The sequence below is a fragment of the Anopheles bellator genome, chromosome 1 (genome assembly GCF_943735745.2).
Source record: "Anopheles bellator chromosome 1, idAnoBellAS_SP24_06.2, whole genome shotgun sequence".
NCBI lineage: Eukaryota > Metazoa > Arthropoda > Insecta > Diptera > Culicidae > Anopheles > Anopheles bellator.
Genome location: NC_071285.1, coordinates 13,530,513 through 13,553,493, shown reverse-complemented (window position 1 = coordinate 13,553,493; position 22,981 = coordinate 13,530,513). Strand labels below are relative to the sequence as shown.

Here is a 22,981-nt window from a genome sequence, read left to right as displayed (position 1 = left end):
CAGGGCCACCGCGCAGAGTGTTTATTTATCCATCCAGCCAGCCACTTGTCGGGGGCTTCTCTCGGCGCGGTGTATGAGAACCACTGAGGAGGGCGCTCTGGGAAACAAAACGGCCACATCTTTGGTTTGCCCTTCATTTTGCGCTGATTCCACTGACTAGTTATTGAGAGGGAGAGAAAGAGAGAGCACGAAACTTGTATCTTTTCGATGCTACAGCACAGACGCAGCATCATCGGAGCAAGTCCTACGAACAGCAGCGTTTCCCCGGGGGGCGCCGAAGATGCAAATGGAACGCAAATTTTAGCCAAATTACTTCACAATGTATGTTGCGCTGCCGTGGCCCGGGGGTGACGCCGCCAGGAAGCTGAACCCGGACGTCGTGTCTCGGACAAAACTTCTTCGTCCTTCGTTCGCCATTGCGGTGGATGCCCGAAACTTGGCTGCAAAGAATTGTTCTCGTTGTTGGCCCGCAACCACAACCATCCACACCGTGGACGCGCCATGCTGCGAGAGAGCGGCGTTGTTGGGCAACCACTTGTTCCCGGGTCCATGCTACGCCATGGCTTCTTCTTGGGACATCATGTGTGCGCGTATGGCCACCATGTGTCGTGTTTTTTCTTCTGTCCTGGCTTCCTCTTTTGAAATTATTTTTAATTTGCATCTCTTTCGCAACCGCAACATGAGCTCTCCCACAGAGTGGAGAACGCCAGCGCCTCGCCTCTCGGTTGGGGGGCCAACCAAAATATTATCGCTGTGCGCAAAAAACATTTGCCCCGAAAACACCGGCAGCAGGCAAAAACAAGCCGCCAGCATAAGCCGCTACATGGATGCGCCCCGTGCGCCGACATATGGTACGTTACAAGCCACTTTTCGGGTGAAACCTGGTCGACGGAAGCGTTTGAATGATACGAATGAACCTGCCCAGGCCAGCCTGCCGCATACTATCTGCATCTTAATCTTCCCGACCGAGGCTACGAGGGACGAGATTCTCGTACCGATAGTCCCGTGTGAAAAATGGAAAACAGCATCAGGCTGACATCGCCCAAGTTGCCGGAAAATCCGTTCCGCTTTGGAGTAACTTTTCGGGAAGAATTCGGAGATAATGTTCGGCTCGTTGAACGACTTTTGAAGAGCAAATTTTGAACCAATCTAAATTATTAATATGCAGCTTGAATTAGGGAAAGGCCTTCTAAAACAGCGAGCAGGTTCTTATTAATTCTTTCGTTATCCATGAACAATGAACGAAAACTGGTTAACTTGTTCTGAACAGCAAGAAAAGTTATCCCTTTTTTTGTATTAACTACCGCTTTGAAAATATGACCACATGGCTGGATGCTGTCTGTTGTATGCTGTCTGATGCTACACCGCACACTGTATGCTGTCAGTCACTGCACACCAAACACACAGCATGCTGCCATTCGACTTTGTATTTTAACTTTCTAATAGAAAATCCCGTTAGTTCTTTAACCTTCCTTTTAATGTTTGGGATTTTTTTCATTTATTAATAAAACTCATTGTTTTTGTCATAGGCATCTTTTTATCTTTCGTTAAGCCCAAAAAAGGGTCGGTTCAAAAGGGTTCCCTATAAATTCGAGCAACAGGCCAAGCTATACGGGTTTCCTAAGTAATCATCTGACCCTGCAAAACATGATAACACCAACCAAACATATATCAATAAATTATGTCGAGTACGGAAAATGATGCATTCCAGCTTCACACTTCAAGCGGCTACCATCAACATGATCAACGGTTAATCGCACAGTTTCTGGCACCCCGTGGAAAGTCCTTTAAAGCCCCCACCGGCACCGAACGGCGCGGCATCATGTTTCGCCATCGCCAAAGGACCACTCGCTCTCTCGCTCTCTCACTCTCTCTGCGGCAGATAGGCCGATTTTCGATGTCTCCGATGAAGGATAAGCCGCGCGACCGACGGCAGACAGTCCGCCGCTCCGCCGTTCCAAAACATTATTGTAAAATTTTACCGCATTGCGGTTGCTGTGACGGTCGGGTATGGGTTTTTGCCACATCCGGAAAAGCGCCGTCCGACGCACTTTTCCACTGACGACCGACGGCGAAGGGTCGTCGCCACCGTAGTGGTTCTTATCGCCCGGAGGGGACACACCAGGACACGTTATCGACAGGGCGACCAGCGAAGGAGTGAATGAGAGAGACAGAGAGAGAGAGAGGGAGAGAAAGCGAGCGCCGGTGTTTCTTGTGTCCCTATCTCCGGGCAACGATCTGCCGCTTTCGGAGATCCCTTTTTGTGCCATCCCTTACGCGAAGGACGCGCAGTTTTTGTTTTGCGCCCTTCCGTGAGCTTCCATTTCGAATTCCCCCGAGTCACGTCCGCACGCGTCCCCGTTTGCCGTCGTTGCCCGTCGTCCGCAGGCGCATCATCCGCTGGCTCCCGCACTCACTGTGGCTCTCTGGCACACCCCGCGGTCTCTGGTTTGGACAGCATCCCGGACAGCAGTCAGGCCGTCGTGGCCGCCCCGTTCCCAAAACCTATTAATCTTCGCTCATTTGCTGGCTGTCAATCAATGGTTGCTTGATGACGACGGCGACCGCGATGAGGACGAATCCTGCGCCACGCCACGCCACGATTGTCATCCGTCCCCGCACTGCCCCGGCTCCGGAATGGCGCGAGTGAAAATTGTGGCACTAATGCGGGGAAAACATGGCCCACGGAGACTCAAATCCACGCGACGCGTTGTGACAGGGACAGCGCCCGCGGGAGCAGGACTCGCGAGGCTCTCTCTTTGGCAGTCGTTTTTCTGGCCATTTTTTCCTCCTGGCAGTCCGCAGTTCCGGAAAATTATCCCCAGCCCAACCGTTTTTCTTTCGGTCGGCCCGCCCGAAACCAATTGGCAATTAGAACGCTACTCTCGCAGTGCCCACGCTTTAGGCGCCTGTCGACGTCAATCGGTGAAATGGAGACACGCTTTTTGTTGGGCCGACTCGAGAAGGTCGGGCCTGCTGGAGCGGCCTGAATTGGCGTGTGGTCGCCAAGTCGGCGCTTTCGGTGGTTCGTTTTCTGCTAACGAACGACAAATTGAAATCACCATCAGTATGCAAATATGTGGCTGCTGCTTTGGACCTGCCACAGAGGCCGCGATGCCTTGCGGGTCATTCCGCAAATTATCTTGCCACTCCCGAGGAGCGATCGCAAACCTCGGCAGATGGACCCTTAAGCAATCGCGCTTCCCTCAAAAAAGGCCGACTTGAATTGGGACGTGGGATTGACACGAACGCGAGAGGGCTCTGAGCCATCGATGGATTATGGAAATTAGATGGCGACAGAATCGGGCCGCACGCGATGATCGTTATTTGATGGCATTCGAATGGCGAGCGTCAATTTACGCCCGAAACTCCGAGCCCGGGTCCAGTTTTGTGTCCCGTTTTGTGGACGAAGCTTTTAATTTCGAGCTTGCTTTAAAAGCTGCCTCGAACAGCACAAATCCACAGCCAGAAGCTTAGCGAAGGGGCAACTTTAATCACAAACAGAGGCGATTGTCCCGGTCCCGGCAAGCGATCGAATGCCGGAACCGGTGAGGACGTCTATTTGTTAGCCCCAACGATGGGGCATCATATGGGTACAAGGTCGGGTCCTGTCTAACTCTAAATCTAAACTCGTTCCAAAGCCTCGCTGTCTCGGAAAAACCTTCAACACACGGGTCCCCAAAAAAGGAAGGAATCAACCCCTGGTCATCGTCAGAATCCCGGGCTTCGAAACGAGAAAATAGATTTCAGATCATTATCACGGTCACTGGAGGATAGCGGCCGACGATGATTCCCGTTGTGCTGTCAGCTGTCAGCGTCACATGGTTGTAGTTCGGGAGTCGAGAAAATGGCCGTCAAGATGATGCGAAATACGGAGGCGCCGACTAGGGTGTGAATTATTCAACAGAATTGTTGGGTTTTTCAGAAGCACTTCCGCTTTCGCCAACGGCATTCTCGGTTGTGGGGAGCGTGTCGACCCGGCTTAACAGCCCGAGCCCGAGTGTCAAGTGCGGAATGTCGAGCCGTGCAAAGTGAAACGCGACTCGACAATATCCTGGGGCCCCATTTATCGGTCGATGGGTTTCACGGGCCCGATACGATCTCATTTTCAGCATATTTATTTGACGATACATTGCAGGCCGCCCGACACACAGAGAAAATAAAATAATCCCTCCCAGACAGTAGAAGTAGGGAAGCCCTGTGGCAAGGGAAACGGGACAAAATAAACATACCGAACGCAAACATGCCAATATCAATCTCAGCCCACGGCGGCATAATTCTATTTCCACGATTTTCCAATCAACCACCGACCCGCGGCGGAAAAGGGCGCGCCCAAATGAACTTCTTCCCAACAACAGCAGCAGCAGCAGCCGCGCCCGCATGATATGCGATGCTAAATTTAAGCTTATTATGCCAATGCGTCCTTTCGTCCCTTCGGTCCTGCCGCAGCGCCGCACGCACAATATTGAACAATTTGTTGCCAATGGCTGCATAAATTGCGTTCCGGAATCCTCTCACCTGCGCACAAAACATGCCCCAAACGTGCTGAAGTACCTTTTAAAGTATTTCGCCTCCCGTACTTCCTTTCAGCTCCGGCTTCAGAGTCCTGCCGTCGGAACCCGGGCGACCGGAAGCCTGGCGTGGAAGTACACAGCCAAACCCAAAGACAAAGTCGAAATTGAATTCAAGAGCAAGATGGAAATTTATGTCACCGTGCACTTGAACCGGCCGCCCAAGAAGTTTCTGGTCCTTCGCTTCGCTGGCTCGCGTCCCCTGCCGGCGGCGCCTGACCGTCATGTGACCGTCAGGGCTTATGGTAACACATGCGTTCCGAGCACATCGATCCGCGCACTGGGAGGCCTCTTGTGTCGTCGTCTGTTGGTGCCAGTGTGTGCGGGTGTCCTGATGTTACCCTACGGAACCTTATGCCCACAAACTTCTTCGTCGTCGCATAAAAGATTTCGAACCGAGATTCAGACGCCAACGACGGCGACTCCGACGACGATACTATCTGCAAGCTGCAGTGATGTTTCGGCCCGGGTTTGGGTGTCCTTGTCGACCGGGTGATGGGCAAACTCTTTCTTCCGCAATCTCCGTCAGCAGTTCCGGGCCACCGGCGTGAGAAAACTAGAACACTGCGAACCAGGACCCAGGTCTGGTGCCAGTGTGTCTGCTACGGAGCAGAAAGTCATCGGCTGTACGACAGCAAACGAAAACGTTCCGAGCTCTTTCCACATACAGAGAGAGAGAGAGAGAGAAAGTCATAAATGGTGCCGGGCCAAGCCAACCCATGGCCCGCACCAGTCCTGGCACTTTGGTCCTTGCACTTCACCCAGTGTGCAGCAGAAAAGTATGCACCACCGGCATCCGGACATCAAAGGACACGGACCCAGAGAGCTTCGTTCTCCGAATGGAAAAACGGATATTTAATAACACAGTTTTATTTGATTTTAATCAAGAGTTATTGCCTCTGTACTTAGTGCGTCAGCGGCGCACAGAAAGGTACCGGCGGCCTTGCAGGCCGGTTGGAACACCTGCTAGGCGTTAGGTGGCAAAGTTTTCAATTTACTTTGTATTCCGGTGCTAGGTGACATTTTCTCCAACCGTCCGGACCGATTATGGCCCACTGCAGTTCTCGCTGCTCGGAGTGTGTCGAGTGAACAGTCCCCAGAATGCCGGGGCAACACTAACAGAAATGAATGTCCCAGCAATCTTAATCATAGGAATTAGTTCCGAGAACTCGGGACACCTAATAAACACTTCGTTCCATCAACCTAAGTTCTACCAACTCCCGAGGGACGTACCTGTTAGCACTACGGCTAGAAGTCTGGTGAGCTGCATTTGAAGATTCATTTTGGTATTCCTGCAACGAGAGAGAGACAGAGAGAAGAGAACCGTTAGTTCCGAAACACCTTAATTCTGATACTTGATTGCTATATTGTAAAACATATTTTGAGCCTAGAGGTATCGTACAGTAAGCGAGATCAGCCACCGAGACCCGGTTGGGCCCAGCCAATGTGTTTGATCCTTCATCCTGTTCCATCGTCCGGAAAATGCATTCAGGCGCTTACCGGAACCCTTGGGGACTTGAAAACCATTCCTTTGAAAGCTAAGACAGCGAGCCGAAAGAACCGGCACCAGGAAAAGGCAGATGAAGATCAAGACGTCGGTAGGCAGCCAGGCTGCTGATAAAGCTTGAGCTTGAGTGTGACCACCATCAGACGTCATCTCATGCTAATTGTGGCTTGCCAAGGACTTCCCCGGCCCGGATCCCGGGGGCCCGCTTAGCTATCGCTTCTCAGCGCACAAGAAATGTGCCAAGAACGGTGGCCCCGGGAAGGCTCTTCACGCAAACTAGGCCAAACTAGGCGGCAAGCCACCGGAACCGGTTGTGGGTCACATGTACACACTTTCACTTGACACCGACGCCGACGGCCGGCCGGGAATGCTAATCTCTATTCTTGGCAGGCTGCGCCACCGAACCGGATTGATGGGATGCGGTCGGCCTGGGCTGGCCGAGTGCGATGGAGACATAATTAAAATTAATTCACCAACAACCTTTATCAGCATCGTGATTTAGCGCCCGGCTGTGGGTTGGACGAGCTGAACGAGACCGGACAAACGACCTCGGACATCCTCGGACCAGCAGCCGGATCGAAGATGATGTTCCGTCGAGTGTCCTGACACTCGTGTGGTTCAACAACATTCTTCCCAGCGGGCCGGACGGCCAAGCCAAGACATCTATCAGCGGCGGCATCTTGCAGGAAAACGGATGAATGTATTATTACGCAGCGCAACGTACTGTGCTCCGTGGCTGTGCCCAATTAAGTCGGTAAGATCCATCCAACGACGACGACGGGGGGCCAACCTATACACGTACGCCGGACCGTGGTAATCCTGGACCGTGTCGCTGCATAAACATCGCCAGATAATGAGAGCCTCAGTCGTCCGGTCGGCACATTACACTGGATCTCGGGAGCAATTCTTTACGTCCGCCGCCGTTCGATTGTCTTCCTTCAATCGGCTTACCAGGGCTGCCGTTCCTATCGTTCGATGAAGATATAGCCCGTCTGCCGTCAATCGTATATGCTGCTGCTGTCACTCTCTCGCGTCACCCCCCCGGCGTCCCACCGAACCTAATACAGCTTGCTGGGTAAAGTTCACCACCCAGCGGGCAAACGATACGCTTGCGGAGCACGTGGAGCATTGTCAAATTCACTTAAACGCACACGCCAACATAATTTGCCGTGCTCCGGACTTCCGTCACGTCACGCGAGGAACTTTTCGGGGAGCAACACACGCGCCGTGGTTCTGATTTCGTAGGGACTTGCGGGAAGCTCACCTCGCCATTTCTGACACAATATTGTGTGTTTGGGAAATAATAGACAAGCGTAAAATTAGGCCTCGTCGGTGAGCCCGCTGGCAGGCGCTTTCACGGCCAGACCGAGCGCCGAGGAACGAACGGCCGAGACAGGACTCCTTGGCGTGCGTGCGTGCCCAAGGATACCGTTTGCTGCCGGTGTGGGGCCTAGGCCGCGTGTCATAATTCCCCGTCCTCGCTCTGTGGCTGTATATCGTTTCGTTTCAGGTTTATTATTCATGGTTTCGCTGTTCCGTTCGGCGCCCGTTCCCGACGATTTTCGACCTGATGGTTCAATTCGGGGCCCCCTGCTGTTCGGGGCGAAGGAAAACCCCTAGCACTCGCGCCGTAGAAGATGGGCGCAAAGCAGAGCTCAAGAGCCTTCAAAATTCAGGCAGAAGCGAGAGAGAGAGGTGATGGCATCATAAACAAGCTGCCAGTTGATGGCAGGATACGAAGGGACGATAAAAGCGGGCCGTGTGCGGGTACATGTTTAGAAGCGATGCTTCGGATTGATAAGAATTACATCTAATTTGTTAGGCATTCTTTTATAGACTTTCGACACTCGCGCAGGCAGGTGCTACCCCACCTAGAGAAACTCCGGATGTGGAGTGCCGTTTGAAAAACACGCGGCACTCCACTCGGCATCCTGGAGTCGTCGTACAAAATTACCGAAATTATTTTTGATAAATTTATTCCCATTATCCGTCGGTTCCCTATCCGGAGCCACCGTGACCGGACGAACGGAAAGGAAAAGTAAAATTTTCCAACGCGCCACGAATTTTTCCCCGGAACGCCGGCGACCGTGTTCGGCCGGTAGGACTGCCGTTCAGACCGATAAAGTTGTTGGCCAGAGTGTTGCTGGCTCTCCGGACTTCCCACCTCCCAGGGTCCGGTAGGCTGGAGGACCACGGGACGTGTAAAATGTGATCATTTCTTATCATAAATCATTTCCGGTGGAAGCCACGACCCGCAACTCGGCGGAATGTGCCAGTGACGCCAGCGGAAGATGATAAACATTCCGGTGTTCTGGCTTGACACGGAGATGCCTCGGCGAAGAACCGCGAGAAATTGATGAACCCGTGATTGGGTGGTAATCATGTTTGTGGAACAATTTACGCTTCAAGTGCTGAGTCATCGGAAGATGGTCGATTACTCGCCAAACTTCCCCCAGCATTCCACCACGCAGGTCACACTCACCTATCTAAAAATTCGATGTTTACAACCGGAAGCAGCAATGTTGGCTAAAATCCTGTAACGTAAAACGAGACCCACGGCGGGTCACTGGTCACTTTCTACTTATTCCTCGCGCACACCTTTGGCCACTCTGAACACACTCGCGGCGGGATAGTTTTGCGCGACAAAATCACGGCACACACGATTGGCCTATCAGCAGCAGCAGGCACGACACTTGGCAAGCCACCGACCGCAGGACACCGGCATCATCATCCTTGGCATAAATTACGTCGTCTCACACGTTAACCGCGGCACGGCGCACGCGGCCGCAAGCAACCACTTCCGGCGCCTACAGGAGCAGCTCGTCCGGTGGTGGGCCAAGGCATATCCGAGTCCTGCGATTGCTTCTGCTCACTACACTGCACACTAACACACACTGTGACACACTCGGCACGCGTAGCGAACTTGAAGGAGTGTGCGTGCGTTATCACACTCCGATTGGTAGTCACAAGCAAAACAAATCCCGTCCTGGCGTCCTGCCGAAGCTGCTGCTGGGTGGAAAACGGTGGAAAATGAAACAAAAAGCACAACAGGGAGGAGGTGGGCAACGAGTCAGGGACCGGGACCTGGATCCCAAAATCATCCCAAATCCCTGCCCTCGAAGGATGCCGCCAGCTGTCAAGTCGCCGCAGTGGCTTCTGCTCTGAGGTGCCGGTGTTACTACGCATCCCCAGTAGGCGACCTCCCCACCAGTATCCTTTCGGGGTGTGTGTGCACTGGGCGTTTGACGGTGACGATGGAGAGTGTGGAAAAATCCTGACCACGGCACGGCGGCGAGAACTGCTGGCTGCTGGCTGTTGGCAGGCAGGCAGGTCGACTTCTAACACCGCCCCGCGCCGCGCTCCACCTGGCCGGACCTACGTCACACCATGACCTTCTTCGTCCTTACGATCCCTGCTCGCTCGGAGAACGAGCTCGTCTCGTTCGTGAGAAAACGGGCGATTCCATCTCACGAACGACGCTCGCTCACTCACTCTCTCGCTCGCGGAAAAGCCGAAGCACACTCGGGAAAACCGACGCAGGATGCTGCAAGGATTTTTCTGCTCGCACTGTCGCGCTCGAGCACACAAACACAAACACACGCAGTGACGCGCACTCAGGATGCGTGGTGCACGGTTGGGGAGCGTTTTTCCCGTTACTTCTCGCAGCCTCTAGCAGGGATGCTGCATCAAGGACCTGGGCCTTGGATTAATTACAGTATTCAGCACACACGCGGCACCGAGGAAGAGGGTGGAAAATTTTCGCCTTCCACTTGACACACCGAGCCGAGGCCGATTCGCCGAGCACACCAACACATCACCAACGAAAACTCCCAACATCCGCTGTCCCCCGGAGGACGGACCGGGCGTTTTCATCCTCGTCCTCGTGACCAACGCGCACACACATTCGCACTCGAGGGAGCGCTGCTCAGCTCACGTCCACGGCCTCCTGCGGTTATATTGACATTCCGTTGCTGCGTGTTCGTCCTTCAAGGATTACGGCTTTACGGGTTCCTCTTTGGTTTCTTTCATTGGGTCTTCACCACGCGGGTTCCGAGCCGGACGGAGTCACACTCCGCCGGGCACACCTGCACACAGAGACGCACGCACCTGACCCGGAGTCCCACCACCAATCAGTCCCTTTCGAAATTCGGGAAGTTCGGACCCTCACAAAGCGGCACGCTGCGTGAAAGGGTCCCAACTTCACGCGGACCCTCTTTTTATTACCACTCCAGATCTCCCCGGGGGTTTCACTTGTTTTATGGCCCACGATTCGTCTTCAGATGGCCCCAGAACGCGGTTTACGATGATGCTTCCTAGAGGCGGCCCCCAGAGCGTAGGCTGCTGGTCAGCGGTGAGTCACTTGCCCAGATCCTTCCGCAATCCGTTAGATCCCAGCACACGTACCCTCTGCCGCTCTCCACCTGCGGCACACAACACGACGTGCACAACTATACACACACACGTGTGCTGCACACACATCCACACGCACTCGGGTGATGGAAAAACGTTTCGCGTTTTCCGACTCGGGAGCGCGCGGTTTCGCGTCCGACCGTTAATTTCCTCGCAAAAGACTGAAATTTTGACATTTTCGAAATCCCAACCGCGTTGAACGTAACTTTGAACCTGCAAACGTGACGACAAACCTGACCCCACCAACACCATGTTAAACAGTATAACAGTATAACAGTAGCTGGTGCAACAATCGTGAAATGAACTCGGATGAACTATGGGACCATGGGGGAACAAGGGGTCAAAAAGCAACATAAAAAATTAAGATAATTTTTTTTCAATTCTTTTTTTTCAATAATAATTTTTCGATCTTAATTTTTAACTTTCCATGTTGCCCAAATTTCGAGAATTCTTCTGTCGAAAGAGTGATTCTCCTTTGATATGAAAAAATCAAATGTTCAAAACACATGCAAAGAAATGTTGACGAAATTCCCCACAGTGTGGTGCATCCCCTGCAATTATGAACCAAAAACTCTTTCGGGAACCGGTGCAGCATAAACACGCAACATAGAAGCAATTAGAAACCGGTCCGTCCACGTGGTGGGTCAACGGCCAACAGGCGACTGCAGTGTGCGATTGGACCCCTTTTCTTCAGTGGAAGACGTTCCCTGTTAGACCAAAAACAGCAGTCGAAGCCACCGGCCACCGAAAACCGGAGGGGGGAAATCATAATTAATGCGAAAGAGCCAAGACGCTGGCCAGCACGCCGGAAAGAAAGGCTGCTTCCGCGCACGGGTCATCTCATCCGGAACGGTCGGTGCGCAGGTTGACATTGAAAGTGCAATGTGCGTGGAAAAAAGGATCGACGATCGGTCACTGGGCTGGCGTTAAGAATTCAATTTTTCGTTTCTGCGGGACACGTCGGGTGACCATTTCCGGTGCCGTATTTCATTGTGGAGCGAGTGTCGTACATTAATGCAGGTTCTGTTAATTGACCATAAATTATGTTTTTATTGAAGGGTTGGGTTCGGACAGGGATTTTTATTTAATTTCGAGTGGCTCAATTGAAATTAAGACGAGGGTTGTAAACGTAATCGCATTCATTTGCTATTGAACAGTAAATTAAAAGATGTGGTTCATAATCAAATTTAATTCCGAAATGCCGTTAGGAGCAAATTAAACGGCCATAAGAGTAATGTCACCAACATTAATCATAAACCGTTCGTTGATCAAAAGCATCATATCATCGTTAAAAAATGATTTTCCATTTATTACGAGCCCGAATCTCTGCTGGTTATTCCAAAACTTGTTTAATCTCCCGGTAATGGTACGTTTTTATCATCTCATTTATTTCACCGTCTCCTCGAGGGGCATCTTTTATGCTTCTGTATCATTATAACGTTACCAGTGCCACTGGCACACCGCACTTATCGATTAAAACAGCTTCAAACGACAGTTGACCAAACCAGATTGTCTTCGACATTTTCCCATCAATTCTGCTGCGATGGGCCAAACACGCCAAACGGGAAGACTTGTCCCGCTTGTCCGGCAAGAAGATAGAATTACATTGCGTATCAAAGCGCATCAAAGCGCTTGGGTCCGAACCCGAAAAGGAGCACACGCAAGACACCCGGACCCGGGGCCGGAACGAGCAATAATTACGAAGACGATGTCGACGCGAACGACGAAGACAGCGGTGGCAGCCCTTCTCGCCTGGCCGGCCGGCTGCCGATGGCCGCTGGGCTTCATGTAAATTTGATGAATTGCACCCAAAATTGCCAGACCCGCAAACGGCCGTGTCCGTGCCCATTTGTTGCACATTGGTGCATCGCCAGCGACAAACCCCGTGTTTATCTCGAAACCGTGGGAACCTCCGGTCGGGCAGATGACCGGACGGGCTAGCCTGTCCGAAAGCCATCACCGCCATCATCCACCGCCACCCAGCGCCCGGCAGTCCAGCTGTCAGAAAAGTGGCAAACCACGATCGCCTTCCTTCCGAATTCGCCGTCCGGTTTTTTTTTTGCACGTCCGTCCGTTTGCTTATCGGCCACTTCCAAGCGGAACTTACTGCTCCAGCGGGCCGCTGCTCTGCGGGTTTTGTCACTGTTGCCTCTGCGCGAGCAGAAGCAGGTGCCAGCAGCAGCACCGGAACGCGTGCCATGCCTTAGCGGCGTCTTAGCTCCCGGAATAAGAGCATAATAACAGCAAGAAAGCACCGATCGACCACGCGATACACGCGGCAGGTGAAAGCCTCGCCATCGTCGGTGGTGGGCTTGGCGCGCGGCGGCAGCTGACGTGGCCTCGGCCCCAGGACCGTCAAGGTGACGGTCGAAGGGAACAAGTTTTACGATTCGCAATTAAAATCTACTTTCGTCGCCGTCCTTTCGTCGGGCGCGCAGGTGCCCCCAAACAAACTACAAAACTGCAGGCCACGACTGCACCGTGCCGAAGAGGTCCTGCGCGATATCGTAAAGTTCGGCACGAGCCATCGAAACATCGACATTCGACAAACGATGCCCGGTGTGTTTATCACGATTTTTCAGGACTCCGATCGGTGCCTTGTTGGCCCGCAATCAGCAGCAGGTCAATATTGTGCTTTAAAAACTGTTTACGTAGGTTGGCTAAAAAGAAATCGACGCTTTTGGGTGAATTTCAAAACTATATTTAAGATGTTCCAATGTTATTTCAAAAATGTGTTGTCTTTTTAAAAAATAGCCTGATAATGCCTTCTCTTCCGTTGGCCGATTCTAGTCGGTTCTGGTCAATTGCTAGCTTCATACGGTCCAGTTCTTGATAGTAATGATCTGAAGTTCCGCCATATACCCAGTAGAACCTAATTGGCCGTAAGTCCTGGTTTGACCACCGGATAAGATACTTCATTACGCTTAGACCACGATCATTTTCACACCATATTGTCGTACATATCCCACTTCTCATTCCCAATACCTATCCGTTTAAGCAATGGGTCGGATTCGTTCCGTTTGGCCAAAACATCGCAGATGGTAATTCGAGCCATTATGGTTTTTGTTGTAAATAGGGTGGTGCCCAATCATCGAGCTTCTTTGTGAATCCCGCTTTGCGTAAATGGCTTAAATGTGATTGATGGTTAATCTTTAGCTTTTGGTCGATGCTCTGACTACTAATATGCCGATCTACTTCAATTATTTATGTGATTTTCTCGACATATTTGACGGCGAGTCTGCCTATGTGAGGTGCAATTGAAACATAAAAAAATAACTGAAACGGGTCAACTAAACAAAAAATGCACATTAGTAGCTGTTAAAGCCGAATTTTCTCTTCGTTGACCTCCATTGTTAACAACCTGTAACTCAAAAACGAACAGAACAAACGATAAACAATGAAAGCAGTTTTTAATTGTGAAGTATGAGCTTTAAAAAGAGCTTAAATTTGAAACTGTACGCTACTTCACGAGGTATCGATCACTGAAAGCATCTGCTGCGAAAAACGTCGATTTCTTTTTAGCCAACCCAATATTTAAAGTCTGTTTATTCAAATTGTTGGTTTAATGAATCGCTTACAGTACAAAATGATTCTTTGAACTAGGTTATTTGTGTCTGTCTGATTGGGGCTCACTTGCTCTTCGTCCTTATTTGGATTCATAAAAAGAGGAATCAAACACGTTAATCCAACACAACCAGTCTTTGCATTGAGAAACAAGAATGTTGCATAATACGAATTCTTCGGGGGGATTCTCTTCGAAAGGTGCAGACAACGTAAACCCTTCCTAAGCAGATGTTGTTTCGCGTGGTAACCCCAAAACGGGGAGCCACTCTCCGATCCTGAAGCGGCCGCGGCTGGGGATGCTTTAATAATCGCCCGCAAACCGCAACTGCACCCAGCAAGGCCCCCCCCCCCGGGGGTTGTCCGGCTCGAGTCATTTACTTGACGCGCCCCACAATCGCCGATGACCTGATGCCTGATGACGATCAGCAGATGTTTGTGGTTCGCGCGCGCGCGACATGAGCTGCAATTTTGACTGCGTTCTGCCAACTGGCAGCTGTAGAGCGATAGCTTCAAAACCCACTTTCGCGCGGCTCCCGGGACTTCGGTGGCGGTCCTTTCAGCGGTCCTTTTTTAATAAATTTCCAGGTGCCGTGCCGTGAAGTCGAGAGCGAAACCGGCACAAAGGCACACCCTTCGATTGCCACTGTGGAAAGTGGTTCCTGTTTTTTGGGCCCAAAAAAACGGACGAAGGCGTCAAAAGGTCCCCAAAAAGGGAGCCATTTTTTTGTGTGTGCATCGAGAGTAGAGTCGAGGAGTACAATTCAACACTCATCACCCGCGGAATCGATACCGGAACGGAAGTCAATCAAAGCCGTTGTTGGTTCGCGCGCGCGGCGAGTGCCTCTTGAGTGTAAGAATTTCAGGATTTTTCCGGCCACTTACGGGGGCGGCTATGATGCTGGCCCCCGGCCGGTTTTATGCCATTCATACCACGGGGAATCGTAATAATATTCCCCTTTCCCGCACAACGGTGCAATTGCCCATCGAGGCATAATGCTGAAATCGTTTCCTTTTCGTACTCGCTTTCTCTCTTTCTTCGGTGTGCCGTCGACACAAGGACGATAAAATAATAAGCTAAAGAGCTGCCGGCCACCGGAACGTGCCGCCACGACGGCGGTCGAGTTCGGCAATAACTCTCGAGTGGATTGCTTGCCAGCTAGCGAGCCAGCGTCGAGTGGTTCCTTCCGGTGCGGTGCCGGCGATGATATTCACGCAAGCACGCACGCAAACTTAAACCTAATCAATGCCCGACCACCATCACCACGCCTAGACCCCGGCGGTCGTGCGTGCGGCCGAGGTAAATCTAATACCCAGTTAATCTAGATTTAAGCAATCGCACGCATAAATAAACCCATTACTGCATTATTTATCGAGCATTGTCGGTGGCTGTCGGTGCGGCGAGCGAACGGATTGCCAGCTGTACCGAAGGATGTTTATCCCATTTTGCCGCTGAACATCTCCTCCAGTATGACGGCTTATTTAATGACGGGCCCTCGTATGAAAAATTCGCATTTCAATCGCTCAATTTATGGTGGCCAAAAGTGATCTAGTATATTGAAACGATCCATTTGAAGAATGAAATGATCTACGTCGGCGTTAAAAAACGGAATATGGAAAATGCCTCAAGCACACACTTTGCGGGTCCCCCTACGGACCGGAAGCGAACAATGTCGGACCCTTTTCTGTGTGCAAACCGTGGCAAGCGACACCGGTGAAGTGCAACGCTCCTCAAATCAAAACCATCGATGGGGTTCAGTTCCGTCAAAGGGGCAAAAACACGGATCCTGGCCACTTACTGTGGATGCAGTTGCAGACTCACAACGCAGCCTGTTGAAGGGCACGGCCCATGAATGTGCCGTGATTCGGGCAGCCTCAGCACTTGAAAGCACTCGACGGTGATTTCCTCGAGGAGCCGGACGAAAGAAGTAAAACAAACACCTTTCGGCGGGGCACCGGGGTGGACGCTGGGCAGGCAGGTAGGCAGGGCATTCGATGTTAACACCGATAAATTTGTTTACCAGCAAACATAAAGCATAATAAAGTGTGTATTTATTACGACATGATCGATCCTAATGGTCATCATGAGAACAATTTTCCACGCCATTTCGATTGTGTACGGCCGGAGCGGCACTTCCGGTCCGGGCACGGATTGGTCAACCGAGTGCCGTATTATCGCCACCTTCCCCCACCTAGCCACCTCTAACACCGCCCGTTCGGGAAGGAACCCAAGCCCACGATGGAAAGCTTTCGAATGTGGGGATTCGGATCGCTTAAGCTCAGCACACCCGTGACAAATGGGCTCTACATGAGCGTGTGTGTCCGTATGTGTGGCCAGGACCTTTGGAGTACCTACCCCACCCAGCCCCAGCGTGGCTGGTGTGGGTGTCGTGTAATTTGGCATTTTTGTTCAGCTGTTGGTTTCGTTTCCTGTCGTTCTGTCTGTTCGCTTTTTTCGTTTGACCTCCTTGACGTTAACTTATTACGAAAGCTAAACCGAGCATGAAAACGAGTTCCACCGCGGAGGGCCCCCGCACAGAGGTGGCGAGATGAATGTGAGAAAAAGTAATTTCAATCTTTCACCACAACAACACACGGACCACAGGACGGCAGGTAATCACGGCACGCAACGCACCATTGCGAGGCGATTTGGAAAATGGACCTCGGTCGGTCGGTCGGTCGACTTCACCATCTTTCGGCATTCGGTCGAGAATTCTGGCGAACCCAGGCGAAATGGAGGTAACACCCAATGGCGGTCTTCTAAAGGCTAGTGTACTCCTAATTCGTGACAATAACTTTAAATGTGTTCCATAAAAACAAATTTACACTTTAACAATAAATAAGAAATATATGAATTAAATACAGCATTCGAAAGCCAGAAAGTCAGGGAGACAAACAATAAATCTTCATAAAGCTTTAAAAATATACAAAACTATATTAAAAAGATTGACAGGCTGACCATTTGACTCGATGGTTGTTAGTTATGTCCCAGAAGGAAAAAAAGAAAAAAAGGAAGAAGGCAGAAGGCACAAGCAGCTTTTGTTCGTTGCAACATCAAAATCGTTAACTGGACAGTATGAAGCATTGTCTATGTGAGAACTTTATCTCTGTTTCATCCTCACTCGGCTTTATAATGTCTTTTTTTGAATGTCGTGCAATCGTTGATCACTGTTTGCGCGAGTTAATCTGTAAGATTTAGATTTAAGTACCTTGGTTTCTAATCCGGTCGTATAACTAGATAACGTTTCCAAACTCTCGAATGAATGAAGAAAACATTACTCTTGGTATTGTAAGTTAAGAACCTGAGTGTTATTTTTTTTACTTTAATTTCAATCTTTGAGTAATTCAGTAGCTTATAAAAAATGCAGAACGAACAAATGAAAGTAGGGAAATGAAATAATCACTCAAAGCACAAGTTCCAAACTAGTTGCTACTTAGAAAATTACTTATGCACCGTAATACCTCTTGAAGTGCGCCGCAACAGCAACGGAGATACGGTCGGACAGGCTTAAATGGCCCTCAACTTTCTGCCCACCATTTCCCAACCGGTCTGATGTCCGTTTGGGTTGCACATGCACACGGCAAACCCGTTTGACTGCCACCGCCTAGTTCAAGAGTCACCCGTCGGGCCATCCAAAAATGATGATGTGGCCCTACCGGAGGCGCCGGACCTCTTAACCCCCTCAGTCCCCGATGGTTTGTGTTTAATCGAACGGCAAAATAGACGCATCATTATCAGACATTAACTTTTCCTTTGCGGAACCCCGGAACCAGCGGTGCCTAGGCGAGAATGGTCTTTATCTCGGAAGCTACCCTTACGCCAGGCACATTCGCCCTTCACTCTGACGGCCCGCGCGCCTCGAGTGTGGAATGTCTTTTTCGACATGAAACGGCCACCGGGAGACGAAGCAGGTCAATTGCCCGGCCAACCAAGGGCCCCACGATCGGAGATCAAATGGCGCAGCGAGACCTGCGCTCTTCCGGCGTCAGCAGGAGTCAACCGAAGGATCCTCTATGATGGAGGTCCCTCCGCCACCGGGTGGGAACACGTTGGGAATAAGAAATCAAAGTCATCGCCATTGCGCCGCTCCGGTGCTGCCACTCGCAGACATTGGCTTGGCCATCCGTCGCCTCGGCCCGGGTCGGATCGGGAAGAAGACACCACACAATGGTGCGCACCGGGAAGGCGGGCAATCGAATCATGAGAGTCATGTCCCGGGCTACCGGGGGGGCCAAGATGACACGAACTGTCACGGCGACTGACGTGGAAGAGAGGACAGGGTTGGGTGGGGAGGGGAGAGCTTTTGGATCCTCGCGCGCGGACGAGTACGTCGTTTCGCTCAAACGCGCCCCAAGCGCGCCGCACGGTACCGTCACATATGGGCAATGATTCGCAGCATTCCGGAAGCACAGCCCCGCATTATCGTCGACCACCGAGCCAGACGAGCCAAAAGAACTCCGGCAGGACCTGCGACCGTAAGGCATCCGCCTGCGCCATTTGACGACACACCCGGCCAGTGTTGTTGCTCGCTATTTCCATCAATTGGATGGTTCATCATCATCATCATCGCCGCCGTCATCGGTGGCAGAAGCTCCAGGATGTGGCATCGGTACCGCAACCAGGATGCATGGTTCATCATTAACACTTCGCTTCACCGCTTTTATGTTTATTCCATTTTATCGCGGCTCACGGACGCAGCCATTCGACGCTCCCCGGGAGTCGAGTGCTACTTTAGTTGAGGCCAGTTTCCAGTTTGCCTTTCTGTAATTCCAAGAGTTTCTTAAAGTTGTTCAAATTATTTGTGTAATAATAAAATCGCATTTTGAAAACGTTGCTTAGGTTCTAGCTTTTGCAGCTTAACCGTTTTCCTATTAAATAAAAAAACATGTTTACGGGAAACATATTTTATTCAGTAAAACTACTATACCACGCAGTTCATTGTATAGCTTTCTCGGCCCAGCAACAATGCGTTGTCACCTTATACGATATCGATCAGTCGTCGCCACCGCCGCCCAGCAATTCGCTGGCGCTCAATATTTGCTTCCCATTCGCATGGTAAACATTAATAAAACGAACCGCGCAGCATAACAGAGGCATACCATTCGACGCCGGAAAGCGTCGAAAAGATTAAAGAATCTCAACCGTCATGCAGCACATTCCCGCGCGAAATGCTGTCTTATCTTCCGGCCCGGCCCGCACGCGACCGAAAGGAGGTGGAATTTTCCAACGAGTGTCCTTGCCGCGATGTCGGTTTGCGGCGCAAATGATCTGTCAAATACAATCGCTCAATAGTAGCGGCCGGATGACGATGGGAAAATTTGGCCGCAGTTTTCTCGCGGCCGGCAAAAAGGTGGGATTGTTTGAGGTTCGGTTCGGTTTTTTCTCTCTCTCTTTTTCTTTTATTTGGTTACCGTTTTGTGGTCCTTCCGTCCCATTGGGCGCTAATGACGGTGGTGATAAGGAAGATTGAAGCGGGACCGGAGCGTGCCATCCAAAGGATCTTCGGAAGGCAATAAAAATAGTGCTAAAATCATAGACTATGACCGGTTTAGAGTAAGTTATTATTTAAACACATCCGGATGTTACTTACATTAATGAAGTTGTTTCCGCTCAAAATAAATTATCTGTATGAATTACATTAAACGTCACCAACCTTTGCCAATTGCCTGAATTCTTTTATAACCTAAAATGCTCTTTAACTCAGAACAGAGCAAACCTAATATTGTCCTTGAAAAGCCGAAACGATTGCTCTCTGCTCACAATCACTATGGATAAATCAAATCAAACTGTAAGAGTTCCGACCGGGGTTTTACTGCAATGTCTTGCCCCTTGACTGCTGCTGAAACGCCGGTGAAGTTTGTATCCCATCCGCCTCTTCCATACGGACACATTACGGGCGCAATTGCCACACACCAAATTCTATGCCCATCCGACCGGCACGAGATTCCAATTCTGGATGCAGAATTTTCGTGCACACGATTTGGAAACATTTCCGGTGAAGGATTCCCCAACTGTCGCCATGATTAGAAAATACCTCTACACCGGGGAATGTCACCGGCATCGGGCATCGGTCTTAGAACCACTTCAAAGCCGTGTGCCGTGACAGAAATAGGAACAGGACATGGGAAAATCGAATCGAAGCACCGAATGTGCTTCACTTCGCCTCTCGAACGCCGTGACGACCCCGAGACGAAATAGGAACCATCACCGAGGGCCCAGGGAACTATCTCTCCGGCGGAAGTGTAGAAGTTGGCGACGGGGGCATAAATCATTGCAAGGCAAGAGTTTTGCCTTGGCTCGTCGTCGAGCCTTCAGAAAACATTCAAAAACTATCCGATGGGACCGAAAGTTGAGTGCAGGCGCTGGTAAGGACAGTAACCAAGGACCATCGGCTTAAGCCGGCTACCAGCGCACCGCTGCACTGCAGTAATCTTTTACCCACTTCTCCGGCCGACGCGTTTGGTTAGGTGCTTAGAAATATCGTAGATATTTTTGAGTTCAAATAAATTCCACGAGCATACCGCGGGGCCCGGGAGATGAGATGTTGCTTCTCCGTCACTCCTTTGTAGTCCGACAATAACGAGCTCCTGCTCCTGCTGGTGCCAGTGTTCCAAGAAAGACCAACTGAGCCTGGATATGCGTTCCGTTGTTTCCGTTCGAATGCGTTCATAATTTATTGAAACACCGCCCGGAGAACACGGACCAAGTTCGCACGCTGGCAATGTCTGTCCGTCCGTTCTCCCGACCCGGCGATGCAAAGCCAAGACCCACGAAACCCAACCCGATTCACCACCGAAAAAACCGGCTCATTTACCGGCCCGGCACGAACCGACAGCACCACAGTCTTATGCCGCGTGACTTCCAGGCCCAAGCTTTCAGCCAAGAGGAAAGCCAAGGAGATAGGACCGGCAAGATAGATCACTCCCGGGCGCAGCGAGCGGGTTTCGGATGCGTGATGCTGGAGCATCTTCTGTGGCTCCTTTTATCCTCCCCTTTGGCCACCATCCGCCAGCCAGCCATTCTATTCTGCCATGATTTGATATCCTTGCGCCAGGCCAGGCCCGACGTCGCAGGCCGACAACTTATCATGCGGCGATTAAATATTTACTAAACTCTCTGTTTACATTCGCCGCCGCCGCCGTACGGGCGAACAGTATGTGAGTGTGCGGGACCTTGTTTATATGTGTTTGTGTCTGTGTGGGTGTGTAGATCAGCAGCGCCCACTGCAAAGCTCTGCCACACGGCGCTGCGCTCCGATTGCGTTGGAAAATTCAATTATTCTGTCATATATTTTACACCCGCGTGAAGGCTGCTTCTAACCACTTTTTATAATCTGTAAGAAGTGGTGCCCAGACAATGTAAAGTTTTAGCCTTCATCTGACCTCTACAGGACTTACTTAATTTTTCGAACTAGCCTTCAAAACAAAAATCTTTTTCTTATCCTTTTGTTCTAGTAAGATTATTCGTTGACGTTCGATGTCGATCACTATTATCATCATCGACTATCGTGTTATATTTACTATGGTAACAAATTGAAAGGGTTTTACGTAAAATTATTATATTAGTAGTTTGATGATTAAAACGGACGGTTCCGACTGCCGTAGTCAATTTTCCCGGCATGATATATCCCGATTCCTTTGATAAACAGTTCGAGTGTTTTTGTTTGCGATAGTCGAAGTATTGAGTTTGACGGAAAACAGACAGGGCAGCTGCAGAATGATAACTTTGGCAATCTTTAAGCAAACACCAAATAAAATTCAAAAGCTTCTCGCGACCATCGGCGGATGACGCAAATGTCCTGCCATCGGCGACAAATCAATACTGGCGGACGCATCTTATTATTATTTTTACGATCGTAACCGAAAATTAGCAAGTATAATGAAACGTTTACTTGCCACGTCGCCTGCACTGAGCTCGGTTTCTTCTTTTTCTTGGCGCCCCCATTTGGCTATGCTTGAAAGCCTCGAGCCCGGCACGGCCCGAAGAACATGCCGAGCATTTTGCCGGCCACATTCTGACCGGCTCGAAATTGTGCGCGTGTTTATGTTGAATAATTTCTTTCGCTATCTGCGCGTTGCTTCATCTTCGGCTGGCGGCCGGCTTTTTTGGGAGAGTTTTGCTTCAAAACACATCTCTTTCTGGGTGAACATGAAATAAACATAAACACCAAACCGAAACCAATCTTCACGCTCGACTCAGCGCCACTGCTAAAGTGGCCGTGGCCGCTGAGTGTCCCTAATCGTTCGTAGGCCGGCCATCTTCTCGACAACTGCGCCGAAAGCGAGCGCACCGGATCCTTTTTGCGTTTTTCTCCGTTAGTCGTGCCGTTTTTTGTCACGATTCAAGTAAGTTGCAACGGATCCGTATTCCTGGAACAAAATAAAGAAGCGCAAACACACGACGGTGGCATAGGGAAAATCTCCGTCCTTGGCCCCTGGCCGATCAACGGAACGCGCTGCCCGCGGCAGGCTTACGTGTGTTGTGCCGAGAGACCGAGAGCTGGGAAAAAGGAGCATTCAACAGCCCAAAAAAAGAGTGGCAGTCCAGCGGCTCTGAATGAACTCTTTGCACGCCCAAATATGACGTATTGGGGTAAAAACAGGATCGCGGCCTGGGGAAGCAAACACGACCAGAAGGGGGACCAGAAGTTGGTCCACGGGCACGGAACACGGACAAGGACAACGCCCTGCTGTCATACGCACGAAGCGCACGGATGTCGCCACCGCCAAGCATTCCCATGCTAAGTCAGGGAGCAAAGTTTGTGTCGGTTAGACAAAACATAAATTGCTGCTCGGCAATCCGTCCGGGAGCTCCGGGGAAGCATTCCGGGTGGCCATTCCTCCTCGAGCTAAAAACGGACGACGTCAGCGAAAGCGCTATCGCTGCAGGATGCAAACAGCGCTTTCGGGTTAATAAAAAGTGAAACAAACT

The 22,981-nt window shown here is 50.8% G+C and overlaps 1 protein-coding gene across 1 annotated transcript in view; it reads right to left on the bottom strand.

Annotated features, from left to right (window-relative positions):
* The window catches only part of LOC131215074 (nephrin-like), a 47,299-nt gene extending 41,446 nt beyond the window's left edge, over positions 1-5,853 (bottom strand). The window contains exon 1 of the mRNA XM_058209449.1: positions 5,805-5,853. Coding sequence (XP_058065432.1) covers positions 5,805-5,853 — 49 coding nt within the window. The remainder of the gene's footprint in view (positions 1-5,804) is intronic.
* Positions 5,854-22,981: the final 17,128 nt, after the last annotated feature.